At 40.8% G+C, this 22927-nt stretch overlaps 1 protein-coding gene across 1 annotated transcript in view; it reads right to left on the bottom strand.

The window, feature by feature from the left end:
• The window catches only part of DCDC1 (doublecortin domain containing 1), a 322276-nt gene that overhangs the window by 264738 nt on the left and 34611 nt on the right, over positions 1–22927 (bottom strand). Inside the window, exons 5-6 of the mRNA XM_044426107.1 lie at positions 13013–13218; positions 12054–12147 (exon numbers count right to left, since the gene is read on the bottom strand). Of these exons, the coding sequence (XP_044282042.1) occupies positions 12054–12147; positions 13013–13218 (300 nt within the window). The remainder of the gene's footprint in view (positions 1–12053; positions 12148–13012; positions 13219–22927) is intronic.

Raw genomic sequence — 22927 nt, 5'->3', positions numbered from 1 at the left:
CTCTGCCCCTTTTAAATTCACTTGACCACTTTTGAACAGTAGATAATGAAGGTGCAGAGTCCTGGTAAATGGCCACCATCTCTTCGTGAATGATTTTTTGACTTTTTCCTTGTTTTGTAAGGAACTTAATCACAGCACGGTGCTCGATTTTCTTCAACATTGTCGCATCAGTCATTATGGTCGTCTTTCACTGAGAATTACTAGGGAACTAATGATCACACTTATTTGAAATGTTGCATGTATACCCTCAGATAGTGTCATTAGCTAATGAAATAATTAAATTACCCACATCAATAGCAAATCAACCCGATACCGAGAATACATTGAACGCCCTTCATAGAGGGATATCATGTCCCGCTCAGTATTCTCTTCTTAAGGCTGAACATGTCTAGTTCTCTCAATCTATCTTCATGGGGCAGTGTTCCAAACCCTGGATCATTTTTGTTGCCCTCTGCTGGACCCTTTTCAATTTATCTGCATCTTTCTTAAATCTTGGTGCCCAGAACTGGACAAAATATTCCAGGTGAGGTCTGACTAGTGAGGAGTATAGAGGAACTGATTTGGAAGTAATACTTCTGTTAAATCATTCCAAAACAGCATTTACTCTTTTGGTGGCTGCACTGCATTGTTGGCTCATGTTTAGCCAATTGTCCACAATTACTCCAAGATCTTTTTCTTGTTCAGTTCTGTTAAGCCACGTATTTCCCATCTTGTATCAATGCCTTTGGTTTCTTTTTCCTAGGTGGAGGACATGGCACTTGTCCTTATTGAATCTCATTCTGTTAGTTTCAGCCCAGTGTTCAAGTTTATCAAGATCGCCCTGGATCTTCATTTTGTCTTCTAGGGTATTTGCTATTCTACCCAGTTTTGTGTCATCTGCAAATTTGATTATCTTTCCTTGTACTTCCTCATCTAAATCATTAATAAAGATGTTGAAGAGCACTGGGCCCAGGACTGAACCCTGTGACACCCAACTAGTTGCCTCCATCCAATTTGAAAAGACATCATTGATGAGCACTCTTTGTATCCGATTTAGTAGCCAATTTCGGATCCATCTAATAGTTTTTCCATCCAGTCCAGTTATTGGTAATTTGCTTTTCTTCCTTCTGCTGTTGGAAAGGTGAAATTGTCAGCAAAGATGAATCTATTTTCATTGGATGTTCCATTCATAGCAAAGTTAGGTTTCTAGCAAATGCAAAGATAAATCCTCCAGTTTTTGTCATCAGGTGCAGGAAAGCACCATTCATGTCTTCCAATTGCTGAACAGTCTACAGCATAATGCCACAACAACATAACTTTTGTTTATTATGCCTTCGCTTGTTATCCAGACATTTTCAACTGGCCTTCGATTCTCAGAATCATGAATTTCTGTAGAAGTATATACATTATTTACATGTCACACTGTTTCCCCACCCTTTCTGTTGGATCTCTCTGTTGAACAAAGTATACCTTTCAGTTGCTACAGTCCAATCATGAGTTTCATCCCATCAAGTATCAGTGACGCCTATCAGAATCCCAGATTTTGTTTTGCTAGTACTCCAAATGTTAAGTATACAGGCAGCTAAGGCCATGGGTGATCTACCTTCCCAATTTGCTATTAAATTAACTTCAAGTTACTGAGATCCACCTCTATTGTCTTACCTCTTCCTTTGCTCCGACAGTTGGCTCAATAGTTAACTCTGCGTTTTTGCCCCCATTCAGGTGCCAGTTTATAGCCTTTTTGATCAGGTTCAGAATGTCCCTTCCAGAAGCATTCTATGTAATCCCCCAAAAGTGCATCTAATGATCTGCAAGGAATCTGTTATATTATATGGCCTATGAAAGTAAACCGTTCCTGATGACACAATTTGCATAATCAACTGTTTACTCTCAATATCTTTCTTTCCTTCCCAAAGCCCTGAGCTTCAGTAGGAAAGACTGATTAATTTTCTACTTGAACCTCAATTCTTTCCCTTTTCTACCCAGAGCCAGAGTTTGTAAAGGTCCATTCAGCATATCCTCCACTTGCAGAATTGGTTGATGCACAGACTTGCAAGGGAAGTTAGTAGATTCAATGAGCTTCTGAAAGCAATATAACCTCCCAAGATGACATATCCATTGTATACACATGTCCCTCTCTCCCTCTAAGTCCTCAACCACCAGCACAATATGTCTGTTCTTCCTTTGGTTAATAGTTAAATTCCTCCCATTTCAATGGGTCTTGGTATCTTGCTTAGTATTCTGTGGAGAACAGGGAAGTGTCTTATCTTCAAGTGAATCAGGATCACTGTCCCTGGTAAAAGCCTGGTATTGGTTATGTAGATCTAGTGGCACAGAATATTTCCTGATTGTCCTGGTCCTAAGTGTACTAATCTTCAATTCCACTATGTCCTGTTCTTTGTTTTCTTCCATTTCTTTGAAAACTGTCCTCTTCTGGTTAACTTTTAGGAGGACTTCCTGCCTCTCATCTAAGAATCTCTCATCTTGTCGAGTATAATATACAGAAGTGGGCCTAGCTCCCTTCATTTTCTATTCTAGCAGAAACTGTGTTAGCATTTGCTACAGTTGAAGTCCTCCAGCAAGAAGACAAACATAAAACACTCCCTACAGAAAACCAAAGCAACGTCCTGAATTGGTTTGCTCTTAACAGCTACTATGAGCCAGGGCCACACTGAAATGTGTGAGCACACTGCTTCCCACTTTTTCACATCACAACGACAACCCAGGAATTAGTTGTTCCTAGGTGAGTTTGACAATATGGAAAGGCAGGGGAAGTGGCTGATATGCAGGAGGTTTAGCCATGACTAACTAACCAAGGGTTATTTAGTCTAAAGTTAGTCATTATGTGTAAACCAACCGCTCACTCTGAGTAAACACAGATCTTTCCTACAGTTCATTCCAGGAGGCCAGAGATCCATTAATAAGCACTTAATGGGTATAGTTATTCAACCAGTCATGGATCCATCAAACTGTAGTATCATCCACCCTACATTTTATCATTTTTTCAATAAGAATATTGTAATCTACATTACAGGGACTGCAAGTGGAGCAGTGGTTTAAACTGCTGTGCTGCTGGGCTGGTTGATCGAAAGGTTGCCGGTTCGAATCTGCACAACAGGGTGAGTTCCCGTTGCTCTGTCCCAGCTCCTGCCAACCTTGCAGTTCGAAAGCATGCAAATGCAAGTAGATAAAAAAGTACCACTTCAGTGGGCAGGTAACAGCGTTCCGTGCACTTCGGTGTTTAGTCATGCCAGCCACATGACCACGGAGCCTGTCTGCAGACAAACACTGGCTCCCTTGGCTAGGAAACAGAGATGAGCACCGCCCCCTAGAGTCAGGCATGACTGGACTTAATGTCAAGGGGAAACCTTTACCTTTACCTTTAATCTACATTACAAGCAGTCCCGACTTACAAACATCCAAGTTACAAACAATCCATATTTACAAATGAACTGCCATAAAGTCTATTATTTAAAAAAATACTGCAGGAAATCATCAACACTATAGAGAGGAAGTGAAATGGTAGAGAAGGAGGTCTCCAAATCATGTCTGTCTGCCCCACTCATCCAGAGAGAGAAATCTTTCTGGCATTTCCTTGCTGGTGAGTTGGGGGCAGGGCTAGAGATATTTGCAGTTTTTCCACCTTTGTGGGGGTCCTATGCCCCTAACCTCTGCGAATGTGGAGGGCCAACTATCTGCAGAGTTCATACTGTTCTGTAATCTGTTAAGCTTCAGTAAAAGAACTGCACTTCAAAGAATTGCCTTGAATCTGATAACCAGAAGGAAAGAGGAAAGGGAGCAGCTCATGACACAGGAGTCTCCTGTCTGGCCTATTTTTCTCTATAGCTCTGTCTTAAGTTGTCTGCCTTATTTCTGTGGATTTGTTTGGTGAAAGTGTGGCAGTGAGGGCAGGAGTCAACAACATGGCCTTCTCCCAGGAAAAAAAGACAAAGGGAGTGCCTGTTGGTAGGTGGGAGTTTGCTTCCACAGTGCACATACTTTCAGAAAGAAGCCTCCATAGCCATGTGGTTCATGAAGGAACCGAAAAAAAATGTGGAAAAAGTGGTGCAGAAAAAGGAAGATTGAGGACTCTGAAGAAGGACAAGGGGATTTTTAATGTAAAAAATGCAAAAAAAAAAAAAAAAGCACAGCAAGAGATAAAGGTAGGGAAAAGGTTGCAAGGATAACGTAAGCATAGACCAAAAACTAAAAATACAGAAGCAGAATGCACAGAGAAATAATATTGATTGCAAACAGATGAACTTCCCAAGGCTAGCACAATGGAGGTCCAGGATGAACTGATGGATAGGAACTCCTCCAATAAACTGACACCAAGGATAGGAAGGGCTTCTTTCATCTATAGAAACTTTCCAAAAACAGGGTGTACGCACTGAGCTCATATAAGTGATGCACAGAGACCATAAAGAAGCACTGACATTTACTCCAAAAATTCTGAAAGATTTCAGACAGTACCTCTGAAATAAGGTCTGTGAGTCTCCTGTCCCTTTCCTGTGTTCTAATCCATTCCCAGTTTCATCCAGGTTTTTAGGTTTGTTTATTTGTCCACTGAGCATGCTCAGTCCTAACGGGGCTGCTGTTAAGATTCCCCTTCCCCTTATATTTTTTCTAAGTTTTTTCATGCTTCAGCAAGCCTTAGGATATCTATGAGTCTGCTACTACCTTAGTCTTATGCATCAGTGCTGTCATTTCTGTGACAGAAACACCCATACACAAGAGTACCTGCTTGTCACGTTTTTCTTGCACTCATATAATTGCACTGGAATTAGAATATAGGCATATATATCTATAAAAACAACAGAAAAACGACATAAGTGAGAAAGGAATGGAAAGTAGTCCTAAATAGCAATTTTTATCTCCCTACATAGGTAAGCAGAGAGCCTGCTAAGCAATATCTGATTGTGATAGACAGCAAGATAAGCAAGAGAAAAGAATGAAGAGCTCTCTCCATCAAAAGGTTATACTACCAATAACTTTAGCTTACCCTTCACTCCTTTCATTTGTGCATAGTTCCAACCATGTGCTTTCAGATCATTGGAGAGGGTGACATTTTTCACATATGAAATCAGTTTTAAATTTGCTAGGAAAATATTGTTTGAACCTAGATATACACTGGCAAATGTAAGTATGGCTGTTGTTTAACATCTGAGATATTCATTCTAATTGCCTTCCCTTAACTTGCTTTCAGATGGAAGGCTCTTAGCAGTCTCCAGTTGTTCTCTCTCTGTCCACACACTGGACATGAGTCTTCTGTCCTTTCTCTCAAGCCTTTGCTCTTGTTTAATTATTTCCAGACGTTGTTCTCTCCCAAAGATGGTGTAAAATGACCTGCCAGCTAAGATGGGAGGACCTATACTATCCTCCTCAATCACTGCCTCCCACTTTTCTGACTGCCTTTTCCTCTTTGCCTCAGAAGTGAAGCACTGCAGGGAAGTGACCATGGAGTGGGCAGTCTCCAGGGCTACATTACTCAAAATGTCCCTCTCACAAAATGGTGTAAGTGGACCAGAGAGGGAACATGGGATCTCCACCCCACTGAAATACCCCCATGCCCAGTTAGCTTTTGTTTAAAGTAGATGTCCCTTTTGGTGTTTGATTCCATGGACTGAACAAGAGCTCTGCAGGAAACTGCCTCTTCCTTCCCCTCTCCCATTGTGCCACTTGTCCTAAAAAGAGCCATTCCTTCCCTCCTTTGCAGACAGAGTAATTAACACATTTATCTACTGTTCAGAAATTCTCCAATTAGAAGACCAATCGGATTAGTGAAGAGATGAAGTAATTAATCAGAAACCAACAGAGGGAGCCTTAAAATATTGTACACACCTGACCAGTGGTCCCAAATCCTTTCAAGCCAATAGACATTCGGAATCCTAAAAGTACTGTGGGCACTCAAAAAACGGTAACCATTTGTGGGCTTGCCCATTTACAAAATGAGTGCCATTGCCAGTCACAAAAGGTTACTTTCCCAAGGCAAATTAACATGCCTACGAGCCTAGGTATAAGATGTTACGAGCAGATTTCTCTTAAAGCTCTGAGTATCTACAAATATCAAAAAAGCTTTCCACTTTGCTCTGAATGGTTTTCTAGTGGTTGGCTTTAGGATAGTATTCAGTTGCTTGTAGAGTGCAGACTGTTTGTGTCCTAGGGTCAAACCTTTCATGAAGTAAAGTGAGGGGTTTGAACATACAGAGAAAGGATCCTCCCCTGATCCTATGAGAACAGGCCTGGTATCAGTGGGAGTGAGATGTAACTCCCCTTGGACAAGTTGAAAAGTCAAGTGAACCAAGGCTGTCTTGGCCACCAGGAGGTAATAATAATGCAGCCTGTGGCATCCAGTTGAACCTTCCCTAATGTACATGTTTTCAGGGGAAATGAAGGGGAAATGTAGCACAAGGTCCCTGTCAAACATAGCAAGAATACATCTCCCAAAGAGAACCTTCCCTCTCCTGCCCAAGAGCAGAAACTTTCACAGACAGAATTGTTTTAAGTGGCAAAGAGATCTATTAATGGATTCCCCCAGGTTGAGAAGATCTCATTCAGGGTCTCTGATTTCTTTTGCCACTTGTGAACATCAAGACTCCTGAGGGAGTTTACTAAACTGCTGATGATCTCAGTGATGTGAAAAGCTGTCAATGTGACACACCAGTCCTAGATTTGAATAGTGAGCTGCATTAACAGAAATGACCTTGTTGTTGATGTAGAACACCTCTTTGGTATTGTCCATCATGACTTGTATGTGGTATCCCTGCAGGAAAGCCTGAAAGACAGTAAAAGCCTTTAGTACTGCAAGTTTCTTTAGATAGTTTATATGCCTGCAGGCTTCTGGATCCTCTCATGTTCCTTGTGTTCAAACCAAGCCACAGTGGGCTCCCCATCTGAGAAAGGAGTCATCCATCATCACCATAAACAACGGCTCCTGTCTGAGGAATGACATTCTGTTGGAGGGGTTGGGACAATAGGTTCACTAGAAGATGTTGGAGCAGATTGTAACAGGCATCAGGAAATGCTTCTGTGAGTGGTTGACTGCTGGGTTGAAGGAATGGACAAACTACAGATGGAGCAGAGCTTGGTCAAGGGCAATACTGACACAGTTGCCAGAATGAGGCCAAGAAGCTGCTGAATCTGGGGAGCTGACACAATGCTGTGGCTTGAGGCTGTCTTGATTAATCTGCTGCCCTAGAGTCTGGGAGATACACTGCCATTTTGATAGAGTCCATGCATGCCCCAGTGAAAAGGTTAGATTGGAAGGGGAAAGAACAGATTTTTTTTATTTTCTGAATTTATACAAAAGTCCAGTCTCTCCAGAAGATTGCACATGGTGTAAATCGCTGCAAGAAATTCTAGTATGGTTGCAGCTACCAACAACGTCTCTCTCCTGACTTGGAAGCTAAGAAAATGTCTATGGCAAGGAGCTATAGAAATGTGCAAGTAAGCATTCTTGAGGTCAATAGTTGCAAGTAAATCACCTCGCTAGAGGAGGGGCAGGATGCCCTGTAAAGTAACCATCTGGAACTTTTTTATCTCGCCAAAAAAGTTAAGTTAAGCTCTCTTAGGTGCAGGACTGGACAAAGCCCTCCAACCGGTTTGTTACAGTGAAATGACCTGAGAAGAAGTCACAGTGAGCAGAAGAGGTGAGGATCCACTCAATCACCCCTTTTGATAGAAGTGAGTGAGTTTCCTCCATTAGTGTTAAAGATGGGCAGAAGGGTATCAAATATGATTCTGTAACCTCTCTGGATGATAGACAGCACCCAGGTGTCTGATGTAATTGCCTGCCACACAGGAAAGTGGGGAGAGAGATGGTCCCAAATTTCAAGAACAGAGTGGGGTGGCATGGAGGGAAGCAAGGAGCCAGCCCATAGAGACAATAATCACCTCCTTCTCCTGTCTGTAACTCCGCCTTGGGCCTTCATGGTACCTGAAGGCATTATTCTTCCACTTACAAAAAGGAGGCTGCCATTGGCATTGCACTCCATATGTTTGGGGGCAGGGGAAAGAGGAACTTCCCTGCTCAAACCAGTTATGTGGCCTGGCAGTGGAGTATTGGAAGAACCTCATTCTCCAAACCTTGTGGATGCTGTCCATGCATTGGTCTGTCTTTGCACTTAAAAGCCTATCCCCATCGAAGGGCGGGTCCTTGATATGGGTGTGGGCCTTCTGTGTGAGACTGGACAAGCACAGCTATGCATTCCTTCTTGGTGCTGCTGCAGCAATCATTGCCTTGCCCTACAACCCATCCAATGTCTGGCAGCATTTATTTGTATCCTTGAAAGCACAGGGAGTCCAGTTTCTCCAGTAAGAAGAGTTGGTACCTTGCCATGGTAGCCAACCATAGAGTTAGACTTGGGGTGTTGGAAGAGGAAGGCTGCATCCTTCTCCTGCACATGGTACGTTCCCTCCAAACATGTTGTTGGATCCATTGATGAAGGGGCCTTCCAGCACTATTGAGCAGTCTGGAGGAGGGTAGGAAGGTAAGGGATTCCTTACTTTACCAGCCTTACCATGAAAGATTAGGTTCAATATTTTCTCAAGTTGTAGCTGTGTCTGGATACTGAGGATTTGCACCATACACTGGATTGGTGTTGCCCAGGTCCACCAATGGTGAGGCAGGGTTTACAGTAGCCAGAGCTGCATCTGGAGAAAAGGAGTTGGGATGGACAGTTGGAGAGGTGTCCCCATTGGGCTCATAATCCTCAATGAACATCAGTAAGGATGGGACAGAGACAAGTGGTGCAGGAGAGCTTGATTGGTGGACTGGTGCAGCAGCAACAGGAGGTTCCACAGGATGACAGAACTCTTGGATTGCAGAAGCTGGCTAGGATGGTATTGATGGGTTTGGTTTGGTGGCTTCCCAAAGATATCAGACCAGAGTCTACTGAGGGTTGTACGTGGGTCCTTGATGGTAGAGAGTTGAAAAAGTTCCAAGATGATTGTGGTACTGGTGAAATCAAATGCCTGTCCCATTCAGAAATCAGGGAGTGGAAGAATTCCCTGTAGACCTTGGTACCAAACAACTCCAGTGATCAAACTGGGAATGGTACTGTGGATGTCCTCAAGACCATGGTGCATGGTAGGCATCAAGACAGTGGTGTGTCCTGGATTTCACCCTCTGACACTGATGCTGAGACAGACTCAGGTCTTGGTACTGGTGTTAATCTCAGTAGCATGACAGAGGCAACCACAGGCAGTTCTGCAGCAGGTGGTACCAGGCACGGCTCCATCTGATACCACTTAGATTTCCCTGCATGGTCTTCAGAACCCCTTTTTTTACCCATTTTCCCAGCTTCTTGGTCTTTTTATGCTTCACCATTTTGCTTGGAGTAAGGAGCAGTGAAGGGGCCACTGAGAGACTCAGTGAGTGAGAGAGAGAGAGAGTCATGGAGTGGTGGCTGTAGCACATGGCATGGACCTGCCAGAGTGGAGAGAGGCCACCACAGATGGGCAAAAAGTCTCAGGCAAGCCTGAGGGTTCTACTGTGCTAAGGGCCTTGATCCACTATTCTGTGTGGAGATGATGGGCCCTTTGCTTACACCCTGCCTTAGAGAAGGTCTGGCAATGCAGGCATTGATCCACAACATGCTCCTTTCCCAGGCACAAGAGGCACAAAAAATGCCCACCACCTGGGGGCAGCCTGGCATCACAACAGACACATTTATTGAAGGGAGCCTTCAATGCCATCAGGAAAAGAGGCAGAAGGCCAAGTACAGAAAGAAAAGAACAAGGGGAGATGGAGATAGATAGGGAATAAAAGAACTTTTTTTTTCTTTTTTAAGCTAGGCATGAGAAACAGAGGAGAAAATCCACAAGGGGTTTGAGAAAAGGGGCAAAAGAAAGACGTGTGGCAATATCAAGGAAAAATAAAGGCAGGATTTAAAAAAAAAACCCTCTCTGAACAGAAAGAACAGGAAAGAACTTGCTAAAGTGTACTGAAGGTTGTAAGAGAAGAACCGAAGGAAATGGCGGGAGCCCCTTCCTTATATATAGGCACCAGGATGGGGGAAGGGTTCCCACCAAAATACTCTTAGCTGCTAAGTCTTCCCAGTAACAGGCTCCATGCAGGCACAGAGCCCATATGTGTGATGCACTGAGACCATGAATAATGACTTCTCCTCTTTCCCTCCCTTTCTAACTTACTCTCGTAGTAGCTCCTTCTGTTTGAAAGGCTAAAAGACGGGAATGCTGGACACTTCTTGTTGGTCTGCTCATTTTGCCTGTCATCTCCTGACTGTGTCAAGGAGCTCCCCTTCAATCCCCACCCCCACCCCATCCTGAAACGTCTACCTCCTTTTCCAGTTCTCATCCTGTCTGGGAATCTTCACTGGGTAATCTTGAAACTGCCATCTGACAGATCTTTCTGAGCACACTGCAATATGCAACAGTTGGGCCCCTGCTCTACAGTAGAGATATGGTCTGAGCAGGAAATCACAAAACCAGTTTTCTGCTCCAACACCCATTCACAGAAAGCAAAGTTATGAGCCTTAGAGACAAGTAACTTGATCAAGCAGCTGCATAAAAGGCAGAGGTAGAAACCCCATAGAGCATAATAAAATACCCATTTCAGAGAAGGCAAATTGGGGGTGCTCAGAGAAACACACACAGACACATCAAGGCAAAATACACACTACACCAAAGCAAATGGACAAGAAAGTAATATTCACCATAGCAAAACAAACATGGAAAATCAGGAAACAAGCATGTGAGTACGCACATGCAGGGCCCATGCATAAAAACATAAGAAAGCCATGCTGAATCAGACCAATGGTCCATCCAGTCTAGCACTCCATTCACCCAGTGTCAAATCAGCTGCCCACAGGATCCCTGAAGCAAGAAGGGTACAAGAGCTCTGCCTGCCCAAGCTCCTCAGCAACTGGTGTATGTAAGGTATGCTGCTTCAGGTAATGGAGGCAGCACACTGCCAGCAAGGCTAGTAACCACTGATACTCACTGAAGGGCAACATGCCCTCTCTTTCTCTGCCACTCCTCCTAGATCCCCAAGAAGCTATCCCCATCCTCAAGCCTTCCACACTGCTCCATGTCACCTTCGCCCTCGTTGGTCTTTTTTTCTTCTGATTGGCTGAGCATGCTTCAGAATTAAGTGCTGGGCTGAACCACGCACCATTGTTATTTTGTAAAATCTCCTTTGGGGCTTATAAAGGTATTCTTGAAAACAAAGGTGTTCAGCTTCCCAATATAAAAATAAGAATAATACACTGACTTCCCAGTTTAAAAGGAAGTTATTTTTGAAATTTTTGTGGAAAAAATATGAAAGACTGGAAGCCTGAACGGTCCAGGGAGAGTTGTCCACCAGCACATTGGTATTTATTGGCACCATGTTGGGAAACCTAGCAATACAGCAAAATATGGATCAACTGCTGCGAAAATATGAGGATTACAGCTGGATACTGATGTCAACTGGAAACCTACCGCCTTCCTGGTAAAATGTGAGAGAACATAGCAAGGACATTCCACAACAGGGGTCCTCAAACTTTTTCATCAGGGGGCCAGTTGAAAGGTGCTGGCGCGGGCCGGAAAGGTAGTGCCAGCGGTGCACGTGGGCCGGCGAGGGGGCAAGGGGGTGGGGAGCCAGCATGTGTGGGTGTGTGGACTGAGATGGGGGTGGGGCGTGGGGTGAGGGGAGGCGGGGTGGGCACGCGTCACGAGGTGGGCGCATGAGGCAGTGCTTGGAGATCGTTGCTTGCTTGCTTGGAGATCGTTTTCTCCAAGTGAACAAACCACTGCCTCCCCATGCATGGGGCAAGGTGGGCGGCTGCGGGTGCAGTGGGTCCAAATGGGCATGGCGGGCTGGATAAATGGGCATGGCAGGCCGAATCCAGCCCCCCTGGCCGTAGTTTGAGGACCCATGTTCCACAATAAATACTTCATCTGGAAGCAGCCACAGAAAGATGTGATACATTAAATTTTTATTTATAAAGTATTTATGAATGCCTGAACTAGCTGATCTAGGGTATTTACAACCTTTATATAAGAATATAAAGTATATATTTATATTTTTACTTTGTAATATAAAGTAACTAGAATATATATTTTGTACTTACCATTTATGAGATCTTCAATTTTTTCTCCTTGCATATTATATAAGCACTTTGCTGGTGAAGTAAGATTCAGTTTCATGGTACAAATATCTAAAAACTTGACAAATTAAAAAATAGTCCCATTAAACAATCAAACCTTAAAATCATATTCAGAGGAATACAGCTTAAATATATTTGGTCAACACTGTGTGATTACACATTTAGTTTTTAAATGAGAAAGCAACCCTTTTGGATGAAATGCCATCTTCCCTGAAATACCTTAATTCTGTCTATGATTTGTTCATCCAAGCCCCTGTGGTCTTGACCCTTGTCCTTCTTCACTAATTACAGTCACTAGATCTGGCTGGTGGATGAAATTGATGCCTCCCTGTGAGGTGGTCAGCTACCAATCTCTTTAAAAAGAAATAGTAGTTCAACCTCTCTTGAAGATCCAGAGGACTTCATAACTTTAGTCTATTGACCAATTTTCCTTTTTTGGCAAGGTGATTCAGCAGTTGTTGATGGCCAATTTCAGGCACTTCTAAGTGGCACAAATTATATGGACCCACATCATTCAAGTTTAAGGCCTGGTTTTGGGGTGAAGAGTTCCTCTACACCTGGCCCTTCCCAAAATATCTGAATCACTCTGTTGCACTTGAACTGTATAAACTGACACTCCTGTTTGGCACTGGTGCAAACTCACTCTAGATTTCAGCGCCTCTCATTATGAATTGCTTTATCCATTCGACTAAACTAAAATTGGACAATTTTAGAGCAGAAAGATTAAGGTTATAATGGTTTAGTTAAAAATCAGCATAAAACTGCAGGGTACAATGATTTGTGCCTAGCAGTTTGGGGTATCTGAATTTTTTTTTAAATTACAACTGAATTTCTACTCTAATCATAGAACAAAATAATAAATAATAAGGCCAAAGAGAAAAGGCTCATTTTCACATATTTAGGATTCCTGCATTACCGTTTACCTTTTCAATTTGATCTGGAAGTGTGGGTAGCTCATAACCATCCTGCCCAACACCATTCTTAAACACCATAAGTCTAACTGCAGGCTTCTGTGTAAGATTTTTCATGCGTTTCGAAAGCACGGGCTTGGCATTTCTTCTCTTGCCACCTTTAGGAAAGACTAGGCCATTCAGTGTCCAAGTTGAGTTCTTCATTAACAACAGATGGTCTGGAAGGAAAATGGTAAAGTCAATATTTGGCTTCAGAATTAAAGCGAACACATCATGCTCCCTTTCCCCTATTACCTTAATAACACACTGGCTGGTATCCATATAAAAGCTGGTATTTTTGGAAATACGTCCCCTTCTTCCCACAAACCGTGACATAAGCTGTAGCAAGCTGTCTCTACTGATAGCCTGCATAAATCATCATTCCTGAAGGGAACAGATGTTCAGGGTATGAAAGAGTAATACCACAATTTAGTCATAATTAAAATTCACCTTAGCATGCCTCTGTAACTGATCAGAAAGGAATATTTTATTTCTCATCCACAAAAATAAAAGCATTTCTTCACCTTTGCTTCGTGACAGCAAAGGTTCTTGTCTATGGTCTTTAACCCGCATATGCTTTGATTCACATTGCTGACAGTGTATCCCACAAATGATCGTTTAACAGTTGGCTTCCCAATTTTTCTTCTCCATAGGTCTGAATGAATGACCCTCTACATAACATCTAAGAAGAGAGTCTATAAATTAAAAGTATGGATATTTGAATGTTTAACTCTTCACAGAGAATAAAACTACCTTGAGAATTAATATGGCAAAATTCAGAAAACAAATGTAAATAGTAGGAATGGATGGGGCAGAAAAAGATGAGACATTTGCTACCAATGATAATCCCAGGAGTTCATCCCAGTACTTTCCCAAGCCACTATGTGTAAGAAGGCCAAAAGCCACAGTATGGAAATACCTTCATTAGGAACAACTTCACTGTCAGAAAGCTCTGTGCAATCTTTTGAGATTTCGAGAACTCTTAATCAGGCTAAACATTAAATTGGGTGGGTGCAGCATCTGAACCATGTTGCTGTTGCACCAAAGTTTGCAGCTTATAACAGTTTTAGATAGCATATAGGTAGTGCTGTGCAAACAATAAGCCTTGGGATTAACCTTACTAGTGTAAAACAGATTTCAGAATGCACCAAGGTTTCCTGGGACAAAGAAGGAATAATAGTTGTTCCCCCATTTTAAAAAAAGATACAACTAGTTTCTTCTCCAAGTCCTATTAGACTTGGAGACAAACACAGTTGCTTTTATACTGCCAAAGTTGGAGATTAATTTTAGGTAGTGTGCTATACTGAAACAATAGCTTCAGGAGGCTTAGTTTAAAAATAGAAAACATTGTTCAGTATTCAGCAACTTGAATTTTCCTGAGAAATGCAATTTTAATGCTTTTAAGCTATACTAAAACTGCCCTGGAAATCTACAAATGGAAGAACTGCAACTGTCAAAAAGATGAAGATGTATGCAGATAAAACACATTACATTTGTTGATACAATGCACTAGATGTTAAATCTTCCCACACATATTATTTCACAGTAGTTCATTTTCAATGGGACAAATGTTCAGCTTTGGCAAATAAAGATGGATTTAATATGTGTAAGGTGGATAGGAGCAAATTATATAGCACAATATGCAATCACACTTTCAAAGAAGATAAAATGTTGCCTGCTTGAGAACAACTTAAACACTGTGTGATTTGGGCAGAGATTAGAACACAAAAGTGAGATTTAGCTAAAAGAACTGGTTCATCTAGTTGATCCTAGTCATGACTAAGGCATTTTGAAATCAACAATAGTCTATTTACTTTTGACTAATTGCTTCCATTCAAGTCAGTATGTCATAGAAACAGTTTGCTTACTGTGAACATAAGAATACAAGAAGAGTCATGCTGGATCGAACCCGAACCCTAACCCCAACCTTTGGAACAACAAAATTAACTACAGTACAGCAGGTGCAGGCTAGTCACAAGGAAGAATTTCCTGACTGTGAAAGCAGTAGGACAGTGGAACCAGCTGCCAAAAGAGGTTGTGTGTTCTTCCACACTAGATGCGTTCAAGAAGCAATGAGGCAGTTATCTGATTGGGCTGGTGTAACTGGCATCCTGCACTAGTAGGGGGTTAGACTTGATGGCCTTCTTGTTCCCTTCTGACCTGACTGTTCTGTGAATCTGTGAAACCCTAACACTAAACCAGCATTCCCTTTACACAGTGGCCAACCAGGTGCCCAGGGGAAATACATAAATAGGACAGCAAATAGTTCCCGGCAAATAGTGTTCACAGGTATACAGCCTCTGATACCAAAGGTAGCATACAACCATGAAGACTAGTAGTCATTGATGACCTTATCCTCCATGAAATATGTCCAATGTTCTTTGAAAACCATCCAACCTGTGGTCAGCCTGTGGAAAAGAATTCCATGTTTAATTATGTGCTGTGAGAAGAAGCATTCTATTATTCCTGAATCTCCCACTAATCAGCTTCATGGGATGCTTCTGGGTTCTAGTATTATGAGAGAAGTAGTAAAAACTCTCTCTCTCCATTTTCTCCATGTCATGCAAAATTTTGTATATCTGTAACATGTCTTCCTTTTGGTACTGTCCATGGGGTTTTCATGGCAAAGATACTGGAGTGGGTTGCCATTTCCTTCTCCTGTCTTCCTAACGGCAGAAAGTGAAGAGGAACTGAAGAGCCTCTTGATGCAGGTGAAGGAGGAGAGCACAAAAGTTGGCTTGAAACTCAACATTAAAAAAATTAAGATCATGGCATCTAGTCCTATCAATTCCTGGCAAATAGATGGGGAAGAAATGGAGGTAGATTTTATTTTCCTGGGCTCCAAGATCACCGCAGATGGGGACTGCAGGCAAGAAATTAAAAGACGCTTGCTCCTGGGGAGGAAAGCTATGGCAAATCTAGACAGCATACTGAAAAGCAGAGAAATCACCCTGCCAAAAAAGTGCATATAGTCAAGGCTATGGTTTTCCCAGTTGCAATGTATGGCTGTGAAAGTTGGACCATAAGGAAGGCTGAACACCGAAGAATTGAGGCCTTTGAATTATGGTGCTGGAGAAGACTCCAGTGAGTCCCTTGGACTGCAGGGCAATCAAACTGGGCAGTCCTAGAGGAGATCAACCCTGACTGCTCTTTAGAAGGCCAGATCCTGAAGATGAAACTCAAATACTTTGGCCACCTAATGAGAAGGAAGGACTCATTGGAGAAGACCCGAATGCTGGGAACAATTGAAGGCAAAAGAAGAAGGGGATGGCAAAGAATGAAATGGCTAGATGGACTCCGGGGGATGGTGGAGGACAGGAAGGCCTGGAGGAATGTTGTCCATGGGGTCGCGATGGGTCGGACATGACTTTGTGACTAACAACAACAACATGTCTTCCATTACTCATTTTATTTTGAATCACAGGTTTCATTAGCATTTTTAAAATTCTGAAATGTTCATTACCTTACTGTCTTGGCTTCTTCCATGTTTATCTAAACATTTTACACATACAACTAATTTCAATAAACTATAATATCTAGGGGTTTTTTAAGGATGGGATTGGATTGTCTTCCACAATTGCACAAGTATTGTTGTGATTCTGACCCTATATAATGAATGATAATACTATTCAATAGTTATTAATCCTTAAGAGAAAATAGGAAGTAATTTCTTTCTACTTTTATAACCATTTTTCTCAGATCCAAAACACACTTGATCCCTTCCCTTATTTAATATAATTATCCCTTTTTCTCAAAATAAAATTTCTTGCTGTGATTATAGCCAGGTAACATTCCTATGTTTGGTTTTAGTCACTCCCTTTTCTTTAAATACTTGACTTCTTTGTTACTGCATGCTCTGAAGTGCCATCATGTATTGCCACAGGCACAATGGCTGTGTTTTAACTAGCAGTGGAAGCAGTCATCATTAGATTTTAAGTTTAATAACATCACTTTGACATATTACCTGAAGTATGTCCTAATTTTAAATTTGATTAAATTACAAACACCCCATTCAAAATATGATTTAAACTTTCAGCTGAACCTTTCTATGAACTATCCATATAGACAACTCATGCCATGAGTAGCTGTTGATTTATTTATTTTTTTACTATAAACCACTTTTAGCAACCTTCAAAACAGAATTGCAAACCCTTTTATCATTAGTGGATGAGAACCTAATATCGAAGTCTCAAACAATATTTCTCTCATTAATTAATTCTGCTTTACCACTGACTTTAGGGCACAATATAATCCATTATGCACCAGGTGATGAAGGGCAGGTTGTTTACCTGTAAAATTCATGCATATGAGCATTATGCAACAGAAGAGAGTTTAAAGCATTCTAGAGCTAAGCAGAGCTTTTGGGTAGGAGCCTCACCTCACATCTCCTCTGCACACATTCTGGGTATGACTCCTGACCATGTCTCAGTTCCAAATGGTAGGGACACTGGCTGAAGGAAGAAGGCTGGTAATAGCATGCCCTGGCTCAGATGAAAATGGAATATATCTTTAAGGTTGAAGATCAGCTTTATAGAATGTAAGAAAGGGCAGAGGGCACAAAGTTCTCAGGTTTTTTGTGCAGGTGTAATGGTGACCAGGAACACAGTCTTCATTGTTAGGAGTCATAGTTCTACTGTGGCATGCAGGTCAAAGGATTTGGAGATTAACTGATGGAGAACCACAGAAAGACTTTACAGAGGAGCAGGGGCTGTAGCTGGTAGATATGTTAGCAAGGTCCTTGTGAACCTCTCGGGTGCAGGGATGAAAGAACATGGTTATCCAGTAACAGGGCTGTGATAAGCTAAGATTGCTGTTAGATTGATGGAGGGAAGAGGTAAGCCCTTAGTCTTAAGTGGTAGGAAGAATTCCCTTGTAAATTGGAGAAGGCTTGGTGTTATTGCCTTGTAAAAGATTGATTTTTTAAAAATCATTATGCTGCATAAAGGTGGTTGGTGGCAGGTTTTACTAGAGGAGGCAAGGCCTTCTAATAGCTGGAAAGAGGAAGTGTACCCTGGTATAGAATGAGCTCCTCAAAGTGGTGTGCCTTGAGCCTGCTTTGTATTCTTTTCAGTGTCAGATGAAAACCTTTTAATTTTCCCAACATTTTAATAGTTTAACTTTTTAACTTTAATTTTAATATTGCATTTTATCTTGTACCGCTGCTATGCCTCTATGCTTATTCAGTTGCGATTGCTGTGGTTTTGATGTATCAATTTTTTGTTGTTTGTGTTTTTAACTTTTGTTAACCACCTAGAGATCCTTGCCTATTAAGCAATATAATGAAATAAATTAATAAATAAATGACTTTTAGAGCCTTATAAGCTATGTGGTGGTGTTGTTAAGAGTGGTCAAGTATGCATATCAGGTACATTTGTGTGAGGAAAACATTCTGTGTGAAGCAGATCATTTAATTTGTGTAGGAGAAAGTAAGACACATCTCATAATTTTACAATGCAAACTACATAGATATTTGTACTAGTTAGATACTTCTATGCAATATTTTATGTATGATCATTGCATAAAGTCAACATTCTTCAGCTGCATATCTGAATTGGTAAAATCTTTCATTAAGTAATTCTTGCCTAGAAGCATTAGACATGAATGCACCTAATTAGTAGTATTCCATATTAACATTAGTTAGTAGTATTCCATATTACTAGTGATCCACTACTGAAGATCTTCTAAATACTAAAACAAACTGTTTAGAAAATATATACCATCCCAAGATGCTTGTAGTGGACGGTATATAAAAGCTTTAACTAAATAAATAACGTAATATTTAATTCATTGTTCTGCATTAAAAATCTTCAGCTGGATCAGAGGTGTGTGATTCATTCCTTCATTCATTCCTTCATTCCAGTTATACTGTAAGAACAAAAGAGCAGCCATGCTGGATTGAAGCAAAGATCTATCTAATCCACCATGCTATTTCTTATAGGGATACCTTTGGATTTCCTAGAAGCTGCATATGAAGGCAATACTCCTTTCTCAAGTAAGCTGGGTTCAAGGAACTCAAGGTAGTTTACAATTCTACGAGATAGGTTAGGCAAGGAGATAGCCGCTCATTAAGGTAACCCAGTAAGTTTAATGACTGAATGTGAACTTCAATCTGAATCTGGGTCTCCTCTATCCTAGTTTCATTCTGAAATGTGTACCCCCATTAAAATTTGCTGAATATGTAGCTATTTATCATCTGTTTATAGTGTGTATAGGAATGAAGGTAGATAGGAAACTGGGCTACTTATTAATGATCCATTAAATTTATATCCTGACTTTCTACTAAATACAGTGCTCAAGGCAGCTCATAGTAAAATACACATAAAATGACAATGCTACAATTAAAACTCATGAATTCGAAACACATGTCCAATTTAAAAACACATCCAATAAAACACGTAATCTGAAAGCTTCTTACCCTGTGTGTGCACAAACTAGAGCCCTTAGGGCTCTAGTTTGCAGCCAAATAATCACAGACATTAATGGAAGGACTGAAGATTTAACTAATGAACAGTCAATGGGACAGATACCCTGCTCTTCTTATTTTTACTTGTTTGCTCAAATTATTTATAAACTCTCTTTCAAGACAAGTCCTCCCAAGGCAATGAACAAGAAACATTAAAATAGAACTGTAATAAAAGCCACATCATAATGTCTAGAAATAGAGCAGCAAGATAAGACAAATAAAAAACAGCAATAAAATAAAACCTCAGTAAAAAGAAAAGGGTTTAAGTTGATCTAAAACTTCTAACTGCTTATGGGAGGGTGTCCCAATTATGTGCTCCACAAAAGCCAGAAATTGATTGGGTAATGAGATGGTTTCAGTTTCTTCACAGATATAAGCAGGTAACAGCTATCCCTAGGTATTTTTAAAAGAATACTGTTTTCAAAATTCATTTCAATTGGACTTTAATCCTTGGTGTGGAACATAAACTGTTGAGACAAGGACAAGGGAGGGAGTAAAACCGTATTGATTTTGTTGGATCTATTAATAGTTTTCAATGCCACTGACCATTGTATCTTTCTGGACAGATTGGTAGTGGTTCTGCACCTTTTTGGATGGCTGATTCCAGAGGGTGGTGCCTGCAGACTGTTGTCTGAGTCTATAGAAGTTAGGTTAGGTTAGGAAGTTAACCTAGGTTAGGTTTCCACTGGATTCCTTTCTCCCATGTTGTTCAATATTTCCATGAAAACACTGGGAGAAGTCATCCAGAGATTTAAGTTGAGTAGTCATCCATATGGCCACTATATTTAACTTTCTCCCCCGCCCCCTCCATCAAATTTAGATGAAGTGGTGGGTGTTCTGAATGTAGTAATGAGGACTAATAAATTGAAGTTCAATTGAGACAGCATAGTTAGTGGGTAGTTTGCTGAATCAGGTAAGCAGTGTTCAACTTGTCAAACAGGTGCTGTGTTTCCTTGAAAGAATCAGTTCCTTGTCTGCTGCATGCTGTTTGATGCAGTATTGACTCAAGGCACAAGTGTGTCACAGGTGGCTCAGCACATGGGACATGAAAGGAAAAAGCCTTGCTTCAGTTACTCATGTTCCTCTAACATTTTGTTTGGATTACTACAATGTAGTTCAGGCACATCCTAAGAAAGCAAAACTCACTGGGAAAAACAAGAATGCTAGAGAGAATTGAAGGCAGAAGGGGAAGGAGGCAGAGACCACCTCCACCAAATATTCCATTAAAAAAGCCACAGTTTTGAGTTTGCAAGGGCTAAGCAGGGCACTCAAAGACAGGACATTTTAGAGGCATTCATTCAGAGGGTTTGTCATCAGTCAGAGATGACTCGACAGCACATCACTACAATTGTATATGGGGCTTACTTAAAAAATAGTTAACAGCTTCAACAGAAATTATGTATTCTTTCTAAAATTCATGCCATGTGTGCATGCACATGCATATGTATACACACACAATGTTATTAATAGAGAGAATGAAAACTCTTGATGAATTTAGCAACAAATTCATTAAGCTGATGCATTTTTGGAAAAAATAAAATGTGTCAAAATGTTTTTTTCAGTGCACTTAACCAGAAAAAATGTGTTATACTATTGTTTATAATGCTGTTGGGAATTGTAATTTCAAAATCTGCCAATAATTAGAATAATGTTTATTTATTTAAAAAATAGAATGAGAATTCATCATTCTACTGGCATTTGCTTCTTGGCCTGTTTTAAATGTGATCACACATATTCCTGTCAATCAAGAGCTATCACTGCACATTATTTCATTTTGGAAAGCTGCATGACATTTAGCAGAAATAGATTTTTGTGAGCCTGCTTCAATACATGAGGTTTTAAAAAATATTCAGTTCATAATATTTATCTACACTTAACATGATATGAATGCATACTCTATATACTATGTAGCAGACTCAGTTAGTACATCTGAAGGAGAAAAAAAAATGTTGATGACACAATTTCTAGACAGCAGTCTTGTATCTCTCTGATGCTCTTCAGTACAGCATGTTATTGTTGACACTGCGTAAGTGTTGTGGGAGACAGCACCTACAGTAGTTCTCGTTCATCTACAGATGAGGAAAAAATCCATTCCTCTCATTATGGGCAATGGGAGAGAAATATTTTGATGCGTTCTTGAGAGTCTGAGTATTTCTTAAGGATGGAAGCATGGTTGGAAACTGGGAGGGCTTAAGATCCTCTGCTCCTCAGAAACTGGGAGAGTTTAGGATCCCTTGGATTCTTCCCCCCGCTCCCATTTTTTATTTTAATTTTTTAGACAAAAAAACATAAATACATCAGAACAACAGTAACAAAAACACAACAATAAAATTAAATAATAAAGTGCCCCCACCACCCCGGAGACCAATGCTACCACCATTCACATACTATAACAATTAATAATATATACTTCAATTATTTCCATATCCCCTCCAGAAGTTCATATAATCTTGACTGGGTTTACAGCCTTTGCCTTCTATCAGTACTGCTTTTACAAAATCTTCCCAAATTTCATCATATTTATTTGCTTTCATTAACCCTCTTTTAATTTTTATTTCTGTCGTCAGTTTATCATTAATTACCATGCTCCATATTTCATTATACCATTCATGCCTTTGCAAAACCCAGTTCTGTTTCCAGGATCTCTTAAATTCTTGGCCACTCAATCCTCATACATGGATTTGCACATTTTGCCCTTCTGTGGAAACCTAGCATGAGTGGGGGAGGGCTCTTACATAAAACTCCAAACTTGATGGAGGGGGTGTTTTGTTTTATTTATGTCTTCCTGGAATTACTTTTTTATGTTACAAACCCATTCAAACTTCTGGGACTAAGTTCCACTGGGCACAATAGGGGTTACTTCTGAATAAACCTACACAGTATTGCTATCTATTATAAAGGTTTTGTGCCAAGAGAGATTAAACCATAGAGACTTGCAGGATAAAGCCATTAGTGACTGGTCAGGCTTCAGGGAGGGGAGGGGAGGAGGAGGTGGTAGGGAGGCTTCCTTCCAAAGGGTTTCTATACTTTCCCTGAGTTCTTGGGTTTTGAACCACTGTTTCAGATCTTTAGAATATACACTTTTTAAAAATAAAGTTTTTAATGTATTTGTTTAAACTAGTGTCTCTGTGTAGTAAGCAAGTGGATAACAGCTGATCCAAGGCAGAGGTCCTGATGGAGACAAATGTGTGCTGGTTAATTCTGTACTTCTGAAGGAACAAGTCAGTAGTCCAGGCATGCGCATTCTTTTTGGTCACAGAAGCACAGGTTGCATTTGCAACACTAAGTGCCTTCTAGGAGTTTAGGCTGGTACACCAGCTATGGATCCGACTTACACAGAAATGGATTGGCCCCAATTATTCATGCACTGCTAACCTCCAATTTCGATTAATGCAATGCATTGTATGTGAGGCTTCCCATGCGTA

Source organism: Varanus komodoensis, unplaced genomic scaffold (genome assembly GCF_004798865.1).
Source record: "Varanus komodoensis strain SLA01 unplaced genomic scaffold, ASM479886v1 scaffold16, whole genome shotgun sequence".
NCBI lineage: Eukaryota > Metazoa > Chordata > Lepidosauria > Squamata > Varanidae > Varanus > Varanus komodoensis.
This window is presented reverse-complemented; position numbering and strand designations above follow the sequence as displayed.